The sequence below is a fragment of the Metopolophium dirhodum genome, chromosome 2 (genome assembly GCF_019925205.1).
Source record: "Metopolophium dirhodum isolate CAU chromosome 2, ASM1992520v1, whole genome shotgun sequence".
Classification (NCBI taxonomy): Eukaryota; Metazoa; Arthropoda; class Insecta; order Hemiptera; family Aphididae; genus Metopolophium; species Metopolophium dirhodum.
Window position 1 is genome coordinate 6,535,702 of NC_083561.1, and position 15,917 is coordinate 6,551,618.

Sequence of the window (15,917 nt, forward strand, 5' to 3'; positions counted from 1 at the left end):
TATATTAATGCACCATGAGTTTAGTGTTAATAGTTGGTAGCACGAACTATGATATCTTCGTTCGTGGTCGGTAGTAAGTTGTTAATTATACAAATTTATGGTTCTATGGGTGACGTATCACCTAGATCCCCGACCTACAAGTTACAACTACGATACCTTAGGTATATCTTAAATCGTAGTTACAACCTACTCTTGAACTCTATCACCATCGTTATCTACTATCTACTATCTAGTCATATTCTAGATCCCGTGTGATACGTTGTTACCTTGGGGTGAAAATCGAAAATATCCCTCGACTTGTTATGCAAAACCACATTAGTGGCAATTACGGAGATATCTTAAGATTATAGTACTTTAAAATATATCTTAATCCATGGTGGCAACTATAATAGTTCTTGTTGTGTCATTTGGATCACGGGGTTCTAGGAACTGAACTGGATACAGTTCAGTGATTCTAGGTGGCCGTTCACCGGTTCTACAATCTATGCTATCTTGGTCTTATGTTAGAAATTGTCTACTTAAGGCTAAATATATCAGTAATCAGTATAATCATGGAACAATTTATAGTTGGGACTTTCGCGTGCTTCCGAATCACATAATGTAATCACAGATTTTATGATAACGAGTTATCATACCGCAAGAACCATGATAGTACATAGTTTATATTGTATTGGAATTTGTAATGTAAACTGTAAACTCACTAAAGTCATACATTTTATTTTTGAAATAACACAATAGTTATGTACCTATATAGACTGCGTATTATTTACTATAGTTCCAAAATTGTTGAGTTATAAATCTTACTATCTTAGTTAATCTACATTTTACAAACCGATCGTCGACTGACATAAATTTTAAGGTAAATTGTTAGAAATTATACCTATTCATTTAAGAATTAACCTTATATCGTTTAAAATGAGCTATGAGGTTATATAATATTTTTAAGTCTTCTTTGAATTTATTAATAGTTATTTCATTTTTAGATGTATAAAATGCATCTTAAAAAAATACTTTTTATAAATGAAGTAGGTACTTAAGTACTTTATGCTGAGGTTCAATAGAATTTCAGAAAATAATATAACATGTATAACTATAAAAGGTTTTTAGTTATTATATTTATGATAACTCTTTATATATTCCATTTATTATGATTTGTGTTACATCTTTGATGTTTAGTTAGAAATTGTCTTTATAATAGTTTAGTAATACGATTGATTTTTTAAATTTTATAATAACATAACAAAAATAATCATACCAAATGACAAACGTGGAATGCTACTAGATATGTTCCACTTTGAATAAAATGTATGAACTATAAATATGTATTAATATGTAACTATTAATTGTACATGTAGGTACCTAGTGGGAATTAGGTAATTTGTTTCTATGGTGATTAACAAAGCTTAATGAAAAATTGGTTAAAAAATATAAATATCTGTACCCATCCCAAAAACATATTTATGTTAAAACAAAAAAAAAAAAAATGAAAAACTGTCATATAAAGAACTAAACATTTAAATCATAAGCGTACATAGTATCTACTATGTAAATAATATGCATTCAATATGTAATATTACATAAAAATGCATTATTATTTATTTTTATTGATTATACCAAAAGCCTGTACCAGCAATAAGAATGTAGTTTAAGTTTCTATGGTGATAAGTGATAACTTTGAACACTGTTCAATAAATTATTTTTCATAATATGTAGGTATGTTAAATTTATAAATTTGATATAAAATACAAATACATTTTCTAAAAGTATTTCTTATTTAAATCTGAAAATATCCATTTTAAATGTTTAATTCATGTGAACATAAATAATGTTCTTTTGGTTTAATCGAGATGGTCGAAATGCTCGTAATACTAAACTTCCAAAGGTGCAACCAAAATTCATTAATAAACAGTTATCAAATAATCAAAAACGTGTAACATTTTCTGAAAAAAACAAAACGGTTGTGTACCCAAGATATTCACCGGTAAATTTGCCAGCAATCAATTCAAAGTATCCTTACAGAATGTTGGAAAGACAAAGAACATACATTGTTTCAAATCCTATTTTTGTGAAACCTTCAAAATCACAAAAACAACAAAAAAAACCAAAGACATTTAGTGATTTTAAAAAGAACTTAAAAAAAAGAAATAAAAATAACAAGGATGAAAATGGAATGATATGGATTGATTTATAAATTAGAATAAGATTTTTCGGAATACTTGCATTGTTAGCTGTAAGTAAAATTAATTTTTAGAAGTATGTATTAAACTTTGACATGTCTTCCTGTTTGCTAATATAATTTATCAAACAGATGTTAATTACCCTTGTACATTTCATTCTTAATGTTTCAAATGTTAAATAAATGTCATAATTTATGGAATTTTTAATCCTCGTTATATGGTAAATTTTTATCCCAATCCATGAGACATGGTTTAATATTTTTATCAAAAAATACTGTAATACAGATTATGACTAGGGTGCGGATTTAAATGTTCTAAAAATCAAGAAAAATATAATTTAATGTACTTCTGATAATAGTTAAAAAATGACCTAAAATTATTTTAAACATTGAAAAAAGAACTTATTGTTAGGTATACAAATTTTTAATGATTAATGAATATTCTTCTTTTTCTATTATCTTATTTCTACCCTTATAGACGAAACTATACACAAATGCAAATAGTGCAATACGACTACATTATGACTTCGCTAAATAGCTTATCGTTTTCTTTATTACTGCCGGTATCGTATTTATCTGGTACAATCGGTAAATCCATAATACATTTTAAAAATAGACATGCATTTTTTTATTTAGGAGGAAATCAAAATAAATTGTATCAAATTTTCTAATAATATTATGAAGTGTGTAAACATGAGAAAAAATGTCCCTATGCATAAAAATCTAAAATGCATTTAAAATATGAAAAAATGCTTTAAAAATAAAAAATGCAAAACAATGCAAAATAAAAGTTACTTTTAAATTCCTTGATAGATAAAATTAATTTTGTAGTTGGAAATCATTGTTTTTAGTAATTTAGAAAAAAATGCAATTTTTATTGTAATCCGCTCCCTAATTATGACCAAATATATTTAATGTTTGTAATTCAACATATTTAAACTCAAATTTTGTGGCTTCATTTCAATGTTCATAATAATATTAATTTGAATCTAATCCAATCATTCCAATCTACTATCATGTCTTATCTGGCTGATATGTTGTATCAATATTACTTGTAGTTTTTCAATATGTTATATAGTCTGTTGTTCACCTCCTATTCTCAATAAACTAGCTCATTTCTGCCTATAAGATCGTCTCTTACTGTATGTTCATTGCTCATCCATCATTATTGTGGTGCATAATGAAATCAGTTTCAATGCTATTTCATTAGATTACAACTTTTTGTGTTGGTTAAGTTTATTTTTAATCTTTCTATCATTTTATTTATGTTTATAATACATGTAACCTATACAGTTTACATGGTAATAATTGTATATTACCCCTAGAAATAATATTATTAATATTTAATATTATATAAACAGTAGGTATGTATAAATATTTTATTATAATTTGCTCTTTAAGAATGTATCTAATATTATTTTTTGATTAAAATTACTTATCTATCTAGGATATACATTTAGTAACAAAATTGTTATTTTTTTTAAAATGTATTAAGTAATTATTTAAATAAAAACAGATAATAAAGTTTTATAATAATGTATAAAAATGAGATAAACTAGATAAAAGAAGAATATATCGGTATTCTTATATACTTTTGATGAATAATATTTATATTTTTATCTATGCCATATTATATGAGTTTGATTTCCAGTAGCAGTGTTAAAACTGTTAACTTACATAGGTCAGTAGCATCTAACTAATTTTAATAATAGAGAATTATCATTTTTAATATTTAGTATTTTTACAATTTACTAACTTAAATCTAAAACATTTGAGAACAAATATTGTATTTGTAGAAGCTTATTGTAATAGACATTTTTTTTTATTATTGTACTTCGTCATTATTACTAGTATACAAACAATATTTTTTAAAACTAAAGAATAATTACCATTAATTTCTACCATAACTGCCATGACTCCTATATTAAGAGGACGTGATATTGGAATGTGTTGTCTGCGTCTTACAAGAGCGTAACATATCAAATTTTACACTAAGCAGAACACGCTCCGTTAATTTAAAAATTAGAGTGAATCGACCTCTTATAAAATCTAAAGGAAGATTATTATCTAGGTAACCTCATGGGCTTTTTATCATATTCTAATTTTAAAACGAGTTATGAGTATTTTAAAATTGTAAATTGTTTGTACATGTTAAAATACTCAAAACTTGCTTTAAAATTGAAATATATTAAAAAGCCCTCAAGGTTGCCTAGATAATAATCTTACCTTTAGATTTTATAATAGGTAGATTCGCTCTATTTTTTAAATTAACGGAGCTACACGTGTTCTGCTGAGTGTACAATTTGTTATGTTACGCACTTGTAAGACGGAGACAACACATACGCGTATCATGTCCTTTTAATCATTACTCATTATAATATTACACATCTAAGACCTAAGTATTAAATATAATTTCTGTATCCTGTTCAATTTCTTTAATACGTAACGTACGGTATTTGATATATTATCAATTTATTTCTAACCCATTATTATTATAATGTAAAGATGCTTAATTAATTATTTTGACATGTTTTTATCTCCTGTATAAAAATAAAGTTTCTTATATTATTGAACCTATTAAAATATAGAAATACCCGTTATTGACTATATTAGTTTTGGTTTTATAAATATGAATGTATAATATATTGATTAAATTTATTTAAAAATGTTTAAATTTACTTATTTACAAAGTAATCTATTTAATAAAAATGAAATGTTGTCCATTGGTAATCGCATCACACAACTGTATTGATTTGGAAAGAAATTGGAAAGTTGCCCAGAAAGAAACGGCTCACACCATAGATAATGTATGTACCTATGTTCTATACTATGGCTCGCACAAGGATTTTGAGATTTACGATGGAAATCAAAAACTTTTAACTGTTTATAAATGGTTTCCATTGGTTACATCTTACAAATTATAATAATAATAGTAGAAATTAGTATTTATTTGTATATAAGTGGATGCCATTGGTTACTCGGGCAGATGAGGTAAAAGCATGCGTCAAATCGTATGTGTCCTCGAATAAAGAAATTAAAACAAATATAATAGAGTTGAACGCTTGTTTGTAGCTTATATATATTATATATATATGCTCAAAAATTACCTGATTGATTTTCTGAATATTTGAAATTGTTTTAAGAAATATCAGGAAAGTTCAGAGAGTAGTTTGAACCCTGTTCGATTTATACCAAGATATCTTATCAGACTTATCTACCACAGACGAATTGTCTATTTCAGTCGATTTAGTTTACAAAGCAAGGTACACCGATGCTAATTTCCCCGTGAATTGAGGTACGCTAACACGTACACTAAAACCAAGAATACCAATATAGCGCCTATATTTTATATTTTTCATTTTTTAAGCATGAAGTTCCCCCAACTTCCCCCAATTATGTAGCAATACAGCTAAAAATGGATGTTGTTTTATCCAAAATAAATAGACTCAAAAACTACTCAACAGTTATCAATACAAGTTATATCAATAGATTCCTTGAGACATGAGGCGTGTTTATAATATAGCTTATTTGTTCAACTGCTATAGACTATAGCCATATAGGTAGCTAAAGTGTAGCTTACATATTCATTTTTTTCAACTCACGTAGAAAGAATATTTTTTTTTGTTTTTTTAAATTGTTGTCATTGGATACATATCATATTAGTACCTATTGTAGTTAGTAGAAATATGGTATAATATACATTTTTTTACAAATATATTTATAAACGTTTATAAACAAAAACAAATCATTGGTATGGGCAACGCCGGACGTCACAGCAAGTATAAATATATGAATATATTTTAGCAGTTTTTTTTTGTGGCAAATCCATCCTATATATATAATAAATAATAATATACACATTACCTATAGGTGTATCTCGATTTGAGTGTGTCTCAGTTTTAGTTTGGTACCTCAATTCACGGACAAATCGCCCTCAGTCTACCTAGCTTTGCCGTGAAATAATTTGACCTAGATGGGCACCCCAAGTCGCGGATCGAAAAATAGCATTTGGTATATTTTTTAACGTGGCTTAAACTACTTGCTCTCTAAACTTTTTAGATTATAATCTACAACCAACGACAACCATTTATCAAAAATACATATACCTAATATATTTTATTTTTGGAAAAATTTTTTTCTATAACATAATATAAGGCAAAATCGACTCAAATATTTAAGTTTATTTTAAAAAATTTACATTATGATACCTATAAATTTAATATTGTATTAGGACCTCTTGGACATTGACATTGTATATGGGGATAAGTGCTTGTTTTTACTTGTGTTTGATTTTAAATATTTAATTTTAAAGAATTTGAATTTCACTATGAAATTTAATTAAGTACCTACTTCCCGAGTTCTGGCCTTTTATAGTTCTATTTCAATATATTTATGGAACGTAGAACTTCTGAATTCTTTTGGTAGTTTAATGAGTATGATACGGATTTTGTTGTTTAACCCATGGATGATGTTTTACTTGATGCATGGTTGCTCTTTTACTAACGTCTGGCTCTAAAATAATCCTGTAATAAAAATATAGTTTGGATATACAACAATTACTATTGTTACTACGTTTTAACCCCCCCCCCCCCCTCCCTCTCGTGTCTATAAATACTATATATATATATATATATATTATATATCCCCGTAATAATTTGTTAAATATTAACATCCCAAAACGAGTATTTATTCTAAATTTGTTTATAAAACTTAAGCCCCTCGAAAAACAATATTACAAGTGAAGTACCTTATTATCCCCCCAAAACATATTTATGATTCGTATAGATTTTCCTTGTAAAAGAAAAATATCAAGTATAGCGTGCTACGTTTTTGTTGATGCATCCATTAAAACTAATTTGTTCATATTACATCACGTGTGTACGGCCGAGGAGCTTTGAATAAAGCCCTAAAAAGCACATAATATGTCAGCACTTAAGCGCTTAAAGGTCCTATAATATGCTCTAAATAGTTACTAGTGTCTAGTGGTTTAATTAATAAATACTCAATCCAACCTCAGGCCCTGCGTGAAGGATTTCAAATAACCAAAAGGCTTAAGTATAAAAACTTCTTGTCGTTATGATAAATTTTTACTTACTGTCGACTGAAAATTGTTTTCTCAGTAAAAAAACTTGAAAAATTAATACTAGGTTCCACTAAGTTGTTGTTAGTAGAAATTAAAAAAAAAGTTTAGCGTAAATACACAATAATTTTTTATGGGCGTTTGAAGTTAAATGTTTGAATACATTTGGCGCCCCTTTATAGAACTTGGAATTTGGCGTCTTGGGAATTTCCCCCCTGAGCCCTCCTTTAAATACACTACTACTGCCATGGTGTCAAGTGTACCTATATAACTGTATTGTACAATGGAAAAATTATAATAATTATATCAAAAATACACGATATTTACGAGATAAGTTTCAACGCTTCTCGGGACACTGGTTTCTTGGGTTTGGAGAACTTTTTAGCTATCTGATTGGCCACGATCTGCTGTCGGTTAGAGTGTGGAAATGGCATAGCGTCGGATAGCATCACGTATAGCACAACTCCCAGTGCCCACATGTCGTAGGAAGTAGGGTCATACGGTATGCCCTTAAAACAAAAAAACAAAAAAATCAAAAAGTGAACTATGTGACTGCGGGGTTTAAGTTTATACAATAATTTTAATATTATCACATCTGGTTCATTGCGTGTACTTCGCGGATTTCTGGTAATAGTTTAGCATAATTATTACTAAAGGCACATATTTTCTAACATACGTACCTACAATTTTTCTAATAAAAATATAAAAAGTATTTATTATTTTGTATATAATAAAACTAGCTAATCTTGTATACAACGTTGGCAGTGACGAATTAAATAGCCGTGGATTTACCTTTTCTTAAACTCTGTTAAATGTAAGCTGCACAGATTCTGTATTACTATACATAGAAGTGCCATTGAGTCTACTAGTATATCGCTTTGATATAATAACAATTATTATTAAAACCAATAGCAACCATCGTATAAATCTTAAAATCACTGTTTGAGCACCTCCCCGGGTTGAACCTCCAATTTACCCTTATGTTACTCAAGGATAATGTAGCATTCTATAATGGTGAAAGAACTTTTGAAATCGGTCCAATAGTTTTTGAGTTTATTCGTTATAGACATCCAAATCTTTCTTCTTTATAATATTAGTACCTATAGATTATATAGATATAGATAATATATATTATTGGCATTTCGAATCAAATTTGACTGAAACAAAATTGACTATTTATTTTATATTTATATATTATAGCTGATCTTGTGCACTTCGAAGTTTGTTCAACGATCGTTGCCCGTAAAAATTACAATTCTCAAAAAAATTGTGATTGTTCAACTCATTTTGGGCGTCACTCGCGACTGCATTAAAATGCAACTCAGGTGCGATAATTCGATCGATCAAATATGCGATAATTCGATTTCATATGCATGCCTGATCTGACCGAATAAACAATGGCTACCACTAATAAATAAATACTAATTTCTACTAATTATTTCTCCTTTAACCAATAGCAACCATTTACAAACCAATATTTCCACCGTAAATTTAAAAATCCCTGTTTGAGCACCTCCCCGGGTTTTAACTTACACATTTTAAATTAGCCTATGTTACTCAGGGATAATGCAGCATTCTAATGACAATAAAATTTTTGAAATCGGTCCAGTAGTTTTAAGTTTATTCGTTACAAACATCCGAACCTTTCCTCTTTATAATATTAGTATAGATAAAAAATTTTTTCGCAAAGTATTAAAAAAGTGTTATAAGATAGAAAAAATTATTTTAGATCAATACTTATACAAATGAAATTAGTGGTGATCAATATACCCAGTTACACATTTAAATCTTATTTCTACTGGTTATACAAACTGTGTATAGGTATTATATTTTCCTAGTGTTAAATTATAAAATAAGAATTAATTCGATTTTAAAATGTACACTCATGTCTCCATTGGCCATTTGTTACTTATTAATTATTATCAGTATCAATTTATTTTATTTTATTTCTAATGTAATATTTCAACAAACAGAAGATAATTAAAATTAACTCATCAGATATAAAGTCAAAACTGCATTTTTCGTTCGAATTATTCGGCCGACACTTCAATCGACCGCCGACGACCCTTCCTCTCCCTCCCATACAACAATATTAATAATAATCAATATTATCGCATGACTATAGGTATACCGCGCATCACACTCAATAATAATAATACTAATAATATCATATGTATCGTAGACAGGTTTTTTTTTTCGTTGCGATTCATTATAATCGCGTCGTGTGGGACGTCGACGACTGATCGCTGATTCGCATGTTTTTGTATTTCATTACGAAAACCATAGAGTGTAATAAACTATAATATTGTATATTTATATTATTATACTTAAATACTTAGTTTAAGTTGTATAATGAAAACAAGTTCGAGTATGTTTAGGGGGGACTGGACCAGTAAAGGCCTATATACTGTCATAGAATCATAGAAATCCCCACATTTTTCCATAGGAGCCTTTGCTTTAAATCACCCCCACCCACACACTCTTTAGTTATAATTTAATCTAATTTTTTTTTTCAAAAATCTTAATCTAAAACTAGAACGTTCATACTTTTGTTATGACAGTCATAGGTTCTTATAGTTAATTTATTTATCGGACTATCATATAAGGCATAGGTGTAGACGTATAGTTCATGGTTATAAATATTTGTATATTATATTTTTTTTGTTAATATTCACAAATTTTACTCCATCGATAATAACTTCGATAACTTCTGTAAATGTCGCATACCTATACCTACCGCATGACAATGTTTATATAATTTTTTGGAATATGCATATTTGGATTACTTGAATATTGAATTAAAACACATTTTATAAACGGTATATAGATAATATTATTTATACAAACATATATTAATACTATATTGCTATTTGTAAATACTAGATGCTACACTTATTCTATGAAGGTGTATTGATGTTACACTATATTATTCAATTAACTGTTAAAGTTGGTAAGGTTATTCAATGAAAGTCAATATCAATCCCCAAGACTTTACTATATGATAGTAATCTTATAACCAAAGTCTCCACGGCCTCATATCAAAAGAGGACTCCGAGCAGTACGAAAGACTACTGGTCTAGGTACTGTAGGACAATATGGCCAGTGGGTCAATTTGCCCCCGAGTGTTAAATGCACACCATAATCGGCGGCATATTATACGCACTTGTAGCACTTCTGGTGCAGCATATGACGAACTGCCGCAGTACGTCTGGCTCATTAGTCTTTGGCCACGCTCATCCGCACACAATCTGGCGAACCCGAAATCTGTCAACTTGACAGTCCGCATGCTTTCCAATAGTACGTTTTCGCATTTTATGTCCCGGTGCGTGATGTTTTTTCGGTGCAGATAATCCACGGCTTCGCATAACTGCCTGCGGTGGCCATGGCGCGTTCGACCGTGAAAAAATCGAGAGCACACAACATAATAATGTATCAGTGGTGTCACTGGTGTATATATAGGAGAGGGTCCCTATAAGCCATGGCCCATAATGAAATTTTGATTTCAATTGAAATATATAATGTCATATGTATGTATACAATGTATATATTATCATAATAACTATAACCCCCGGCCCTATAACTTTCGGTGCGAAATACGACCGTTGTAATTAATTGTTTTATGCCGCCACGACGTCCATAAATTATTTTTTTTCAATTTATAGAAGGGAGCGTAAGATTTTTAAAAATTTACAAAGGGGGCGTAGAATAGTAGAGGTTGGGAACCACTGATCTATAATGATGAGTATTTAAAGTTTTGGTAGAGTTGGTTAGTGGAGTAAGCAAGCGGTAAGCTGCGAAATCTGTGGTTTACTCTGTTTGTCAAAACTCACAAGTGCTAATTAATAAAAGATACATTTAAAAAAAAAAACCCAAGTCCATCCAGTAGTATTCGATACGCTGTCTAGAGTCGATATGACGACGATGCATCAAAGTACCTATCAAACACAGTCCGAAATAATAAAATAAATGATTTAAATATCATAAATGTTGGAAAAATGAAACGAGTGAGGCGGCAAACGTTCTTGGAAACAGCACTGACCTGAAGAACGTGTGCGCTTGCCACTGCGGTATGGTCTTGACGTGCTGCATGTGGCTGAGCAGGTCGCCAATCTCGCAGTAGTCCATGAACACGTGCACGGTGTACGGCGTCACGTATATCCGGTGCGTTCTGACCACGTTCGGGTGCCGGACCGTGCGCAGCACTTCCAGTTCTCTGGGCAAGAACTTTCGCACGTACGACGAAGTGCCGGGGTCGCGCCGTTTGTTGATCACCTTGCACGCCACCCGAGCCGTGGCCGACGACGACGACGCCGGCGCCGGCGCCGCCCAGAACGCTATCCGGACTTTGCTGTACGACCCGTGGCCGACGGTCGAGCCCAACCGGTAACCGTCGGCGGTCAACGCCGCCGAGAGCGCGTCCTCATTGGCGAGATGCACGATTCGTGGTCGGTATTTCGGCGGCGGCGACCGCTGTGTAGGAAGAATCACAGGATTGGGCGATACTCCTTCGGGGGTGGGGGCTGGTGGAAGTCGGCAGCACTGTTGTGGGAGACGTCGCTGTCGCTGCTCCAGGAGTCGCCGGTGCTGCTCCAGTAGCCGCTGCCGCTGGTGGTGGTGCTGCTGCTGCTGGTGCTGGTACTGCTGGTGACCGTTCATGGAACTTCCGGGGCGGTTTCAATGGTATCCGTTCACCGCCAAAATTATTTTCAATTTTTAATTTTTAAAAATTTTTCACCGAGCATACTAAAAAATTGCAGTACGCGAACGACGATAGTAAAATATTTTCGTGTTTGGAAAAACGAGTCGGCGTTGCTATACACGCGAAACTTTCACGCCTTCATTACGTATACAGTAGCTAGTATACACTATATATTAATATGTATTATAATATTATTATGTTTTCTGTAAGTACTTCCTCATATATTATACAGTGAAACCTACCTTAACGGACACGTCAAAACATCGGATGTTTTTTTGGAAACACACTACAAAATGTCTACACTAACTGAACCCTCTGAATTGCGGACACTTCTGAATAGTGGACAAAATTTCGGTAACCGAGAGTGTCCGGAATTTGGAGGTTTCACTGTATACTCAAAAGCAGGATTAAGACCTTTATGTTCATAATTCAATAAAGCTCTATGTTCACACAACAAAGTCCTAAAGATATTTCACGCCTTATAAAAATATTATGTAAAAAAACAAATAATTGTCCGTAGTAATATTTATAATTTTTTGATAAATAAAAATATAATTCAATTTGTATGGCTTTTAAAAATATTTATTACAATGTTTATATTCGTGTTTCGTATTTCGTAATTATGTAATTTGTTTATATTTATTATGATAAAAAAGATGACATCAGAATGCATTCTTTGTTTTTTTTTTTGAGACAAAGATACAAAACAAAATAATTTATGTATGTAGTATATTTTGCCCCACCTTTAATCAAATCCAGTATTATCTGCAGTAAACTTAATATTATTAAAGGAGCACACAATATAATTTTGAAAGTAGGCACGTCCATTCCAAGACAAAATATTTGCCGGATCTTTTTGATAAGCCTGCCTACTAATAATCTCACATTTAACATTAACACTCACATTAAAAATTTTGAGAAAAAATAATGTTTTGTGTGCTTATCTTTAATACGTGTGTACTAAGTACTAACTATTAAATAGTTATGTTTCGATGTTTTCGTAGCATATATTTTCTTTCTCGAAGAATAAACAACCGTTAATTAATGATATAGTGACATATTGACATGTATTATAGGTATCTACTCAGTAACCGCGATTCAAATCGAAATCATTAATTTATCATAAATTGGGGCCAAGAGCATGAGTCAACTTATAGGGCTTTAGTCTATTCATCAACATTTTAATGTACCTAAATCTGTTGACTGTTTATCAAAGTATCTCGTGATCAAAAATGTTCCCACTATTGTAGAGGAATCATTTTTTAATAATTCTTATACGGTCAATAGTACTGTTTCGTTTATTTGAAAAAGTTGATATCGCCCTAACTATGACTGATATTTTTATAATACAGTCCCAAAATATGTTCTATAGTCACAGGCGGTAAAACAATCATTATTATTTATTGCCTATAATGGTCTATTGAATAAAAAAAATTAATATAGGTATTTTTAAAGACATTTTTTTTTATTCATATGGATATTTTTAAAACTGTATTATATGTGTTTGTCGTATAAGGAAATATGGGTATCTCTCATTTTTAGAACTAAGTGCATTTCTGTAGTGTAAATCTGGGCCTGTATATTATGTGGGTGTAATATACAACTACCTACGCCGTAAACTCGTAACAGTAATTTTTCGTTAAAACTTTTGAGCAATAATTATTAGTCGCCGAGGGGTGAGCCCAACGGAGTATATATTTTGTAAACTTCGTTGTCAAATACAAAGCGTTTTAATTTGATTATGAATTTTTGGCTTGATGTGTACTTATAAGAGAGCCATGCATTTTATTTGTTTCAGGGTTTTCTGGAAACTAATTTCATAAAGTAACCATCTAGAAGTTCATTGCGTGTTGCACCGTGCTACATAATGTCGCGCAACGATGATAAAGTCAACAGTGACGATAATTCAGTTGCTGTTAATGCAGTTGTGAACTCCGGTGACTGCAGCACCGTGAGTATATTTATATATAACATTATTATTATATAGACATATTTTTGAATTCATTTAAATTGTGTTGTTTGATATTTACTTTATACATTTATTGTATAGATGAATAATCCAAATACAAAAACAGCTAACATGGCGAAAAGTACTCCCAACAATTTGGAAAGAAATATTATGGTAGTAAGTATATACAATTTTTATACCATAGCTGTAATGTTTTTAACTGTCCTTATATTATTTTATTCAGGCGAATAATTCAAAAATGCCCGAATCCAAACCTACAGTCCGCAAAAGTGTGGTAAGATGATATAGAACTCAACAATAATGTTCAAAGTTATTATTAATAAGCACATTGTTGTTTTATAGGTAGCGAAAGCAATAGAGTTTTTGGTACTCGAATCAGTACAAAAAATGCCTGCTGAAAGAAAAATTAACTTCTTAAGTAAAAAAGGATTAACTGATGTTGAGATCCAGTATTCAATTCAGAGAGCAGCGATGATCTGTTATGATAATCAAAGTCTTAATAAACAAAATGTAACTAGGACTTTCTATAAGCCATAATTAATAATGTTTATAATTTAATTAACTTAACTCAAATTATTTTTGTGTATAGCCACCATACGTTTATAACAATTCATCAAATTCTCCTGGTACTATACAAACATCATTTGAATCGCAGAGCTGGTACAGTCGTCTTTTTGGACCAATAGCTTTTGCTGCCGCGGTAGTATACATTGGCTATAAGTTGTATAAAGTATGAACGAATCCTTTAAATATTTAAGCCTGACTACCTATTAAATATATCGTCTCTTTTGTTCTAGAAATATATAGAAAGCTGGCTCTTTGGAGCTCAAAAATCTCCATTAGAAAATCGTTTGGAAACAATAGAACTGTCAGTCCAAAGGTGTATAATGATGTTAGAAGAAAAAGACAATTTACTCAAATCATCAAATACATATGCCGATCGGCAAAAAGAATTCAATATTCAAGTTCGTGCTGAACTAAAGTCTATTAAAAGTTTACTCCTCAATAGGTATTTATTGAAACGTGGTTAATTTATTTTGATATATACTATTATTTTTATGGTTTAGATTCCAATTTCCTCCAGCTCCTGCATCTTCCAGTATACCTGAATGGCAACTATTAAAAAATACTAAATCACAAGTAGAACAGCAAGATAAGATCAACAACAGTGACGTACCAAATTCATTACAAACGAGTGAAAAGAATATACTTAATGAGACTCAAAAAAACCCAGTAGTTGGTTTTCAATTAAATGGTCTTATTGGTAGTGATAACGATAAGGATTGCATAATAATTAACTCTACGTCCAATGAAACACCATTACCAACAAATTCTAATCAAAATCTAATTACACCTAAAGATATGGATGATGAAAATGATAATGAACATATTGAGAATAATGAAGGTATAAATAAATGACGTGAAATGTTTGAATGTGAAAAATATATTTTTCAACTTATTTTCAACTTTAAAGTATGAAAATCATTATAAATCAGATTATTAAAAAAGATTCTTGATACTTGTGCATTTTTTAACATATTTATGTAAATATTAGTCGGGTTTCCTATGGTTATGTGTATTTGAGATCTAAATAAAAATAAAATAAGATCTCTCTGTATTTTTTTGTGATAGCAATTCTGAATTAATTTTGTTTTCCTTGAAACATTTTAAAATATAATAAATTAACTGATATATTTTATCTTTATCTTTATTTTTCATTTAATGATGGAATAATCAATATAGTAATAAATATGTTAGGTATGATAAATAAGCAATTTTAAATGTTAAAATTTAATTAATAGTTTATTTTTACTAAACACATTATTTTTATATTGGTCAGTATTCAATTCACAATAAAAAGTAATTTAAAAAAATATTATTTATTAATTTTTTTAATATATTCAAATTTCAATTTTCAAATACTTAAAAATGGAAAACTCAATGTTTTGGTACATTTAAAATAATAAAATAATATACGTATGAACAATTTTTT

At 30.2% G+C, this 15,917-nt stretch overlaps 2 protein-coding genes across 2 annotated transcripts; one reads left to right on the forward strand and one right to left on the reverse strand.

Annotated features, from left to right (window-relative positions):
* Positions 1 to 663: 663 nt before the first annotated feature.
* LOC132938074 (peroxisomal membrane protein PEX14-like) lies at positions 664 to 15,443 on the forward strand. Its single transcript, XM_061004742.1, has 8 exons — positions 664 to 859; positions 13,754 to 13,906; positions 14,006 to 14,080; positions 14,148 to 14,198; positions 14,267 to 14,434; positions 14,514 to 14,654; positions 14,722 to 14,933; positions 14,992 to 15,443. The coding sequence occupies exons 2-8, from the start codon at positions 13,823 to 13,825 to the stop codon at positions 15,341 to 15,343; spliced, it is 1,083 nt and encodes a 360-aa protein (XP_060860725.1). The 5' UTR covers positions 664 to 859; positions 13,754 to 13,822; the 3' UTR covers positions 15,344 to 15,443.
* On the reverse strand, positions 7,051 to 12,315 carry LOC132938075 (testis-specific serine/threonine-protein kinase 6-like). Its single transcript, XM_061004744.1, has 3 exons — positions 11,296 to 12,315; positions 10,420 to 10,627; positions 7,051 to 7,765 (listed from the first exon to the last, which is right to left on the reverse strand). The coding sequence occupies exons 1-3, from the start codon at positions 11,910 to 11,912 to the stop codon at positions 7,580 to 7,582; spliced, it is 1,011 nt and encodes a 336-aa protein (XP_060860727.1). The 5' UTR covers positions 11,913 to 12,315; the 3' UTR covers positions 7,051 to 7,579.
* Positions 15,444 to 15,917: the final 474 nt, after the last annotated feature.

Coding starts and splice junctions, on each gene's coding strand:
- LOC132938075 (XM_061004744.1), bottom strand. CDS start 11,912: ATGAACGGTCACCAGCAGTACCAGCACCAGCAGCAGCAGCACCACCAC. Junction 10,628..11,295: donor CAAGCGCACACGTTCTTCAG/GTCAGTGCTGTT, acceptor TGGCCACCGCAG/GCAGTTATGCGAAGCCGTGG. Junction 7,766..10,419: donor CTGCACCAGAAGTGCTACAA/GTGCGTATAATA, acceptor TTTTGTTTTAAG/GGCATACCGTATGACCCTAC.
- LOC132938074 (XM_061004742.1), top strand. CDS start 13,823: ATGTCGCGCAACGATGATAAAGTCAACAGTGACGATAATTCAGTTGCT. Junction 14,081..14,147: donor TGGAAAGAAATATTATGGTA/GTAAGTATATAC, acceptor TATTTTATTCAG/GCGAATAATTCAAAAATGCC. Junction 14,934..14,991: donor AAAAGTTTACTCCTCAATAG/GTATTTATTGAA, acceptor TTTATGGTTTAG/ATTCCAATTTCCTCCAGCTC.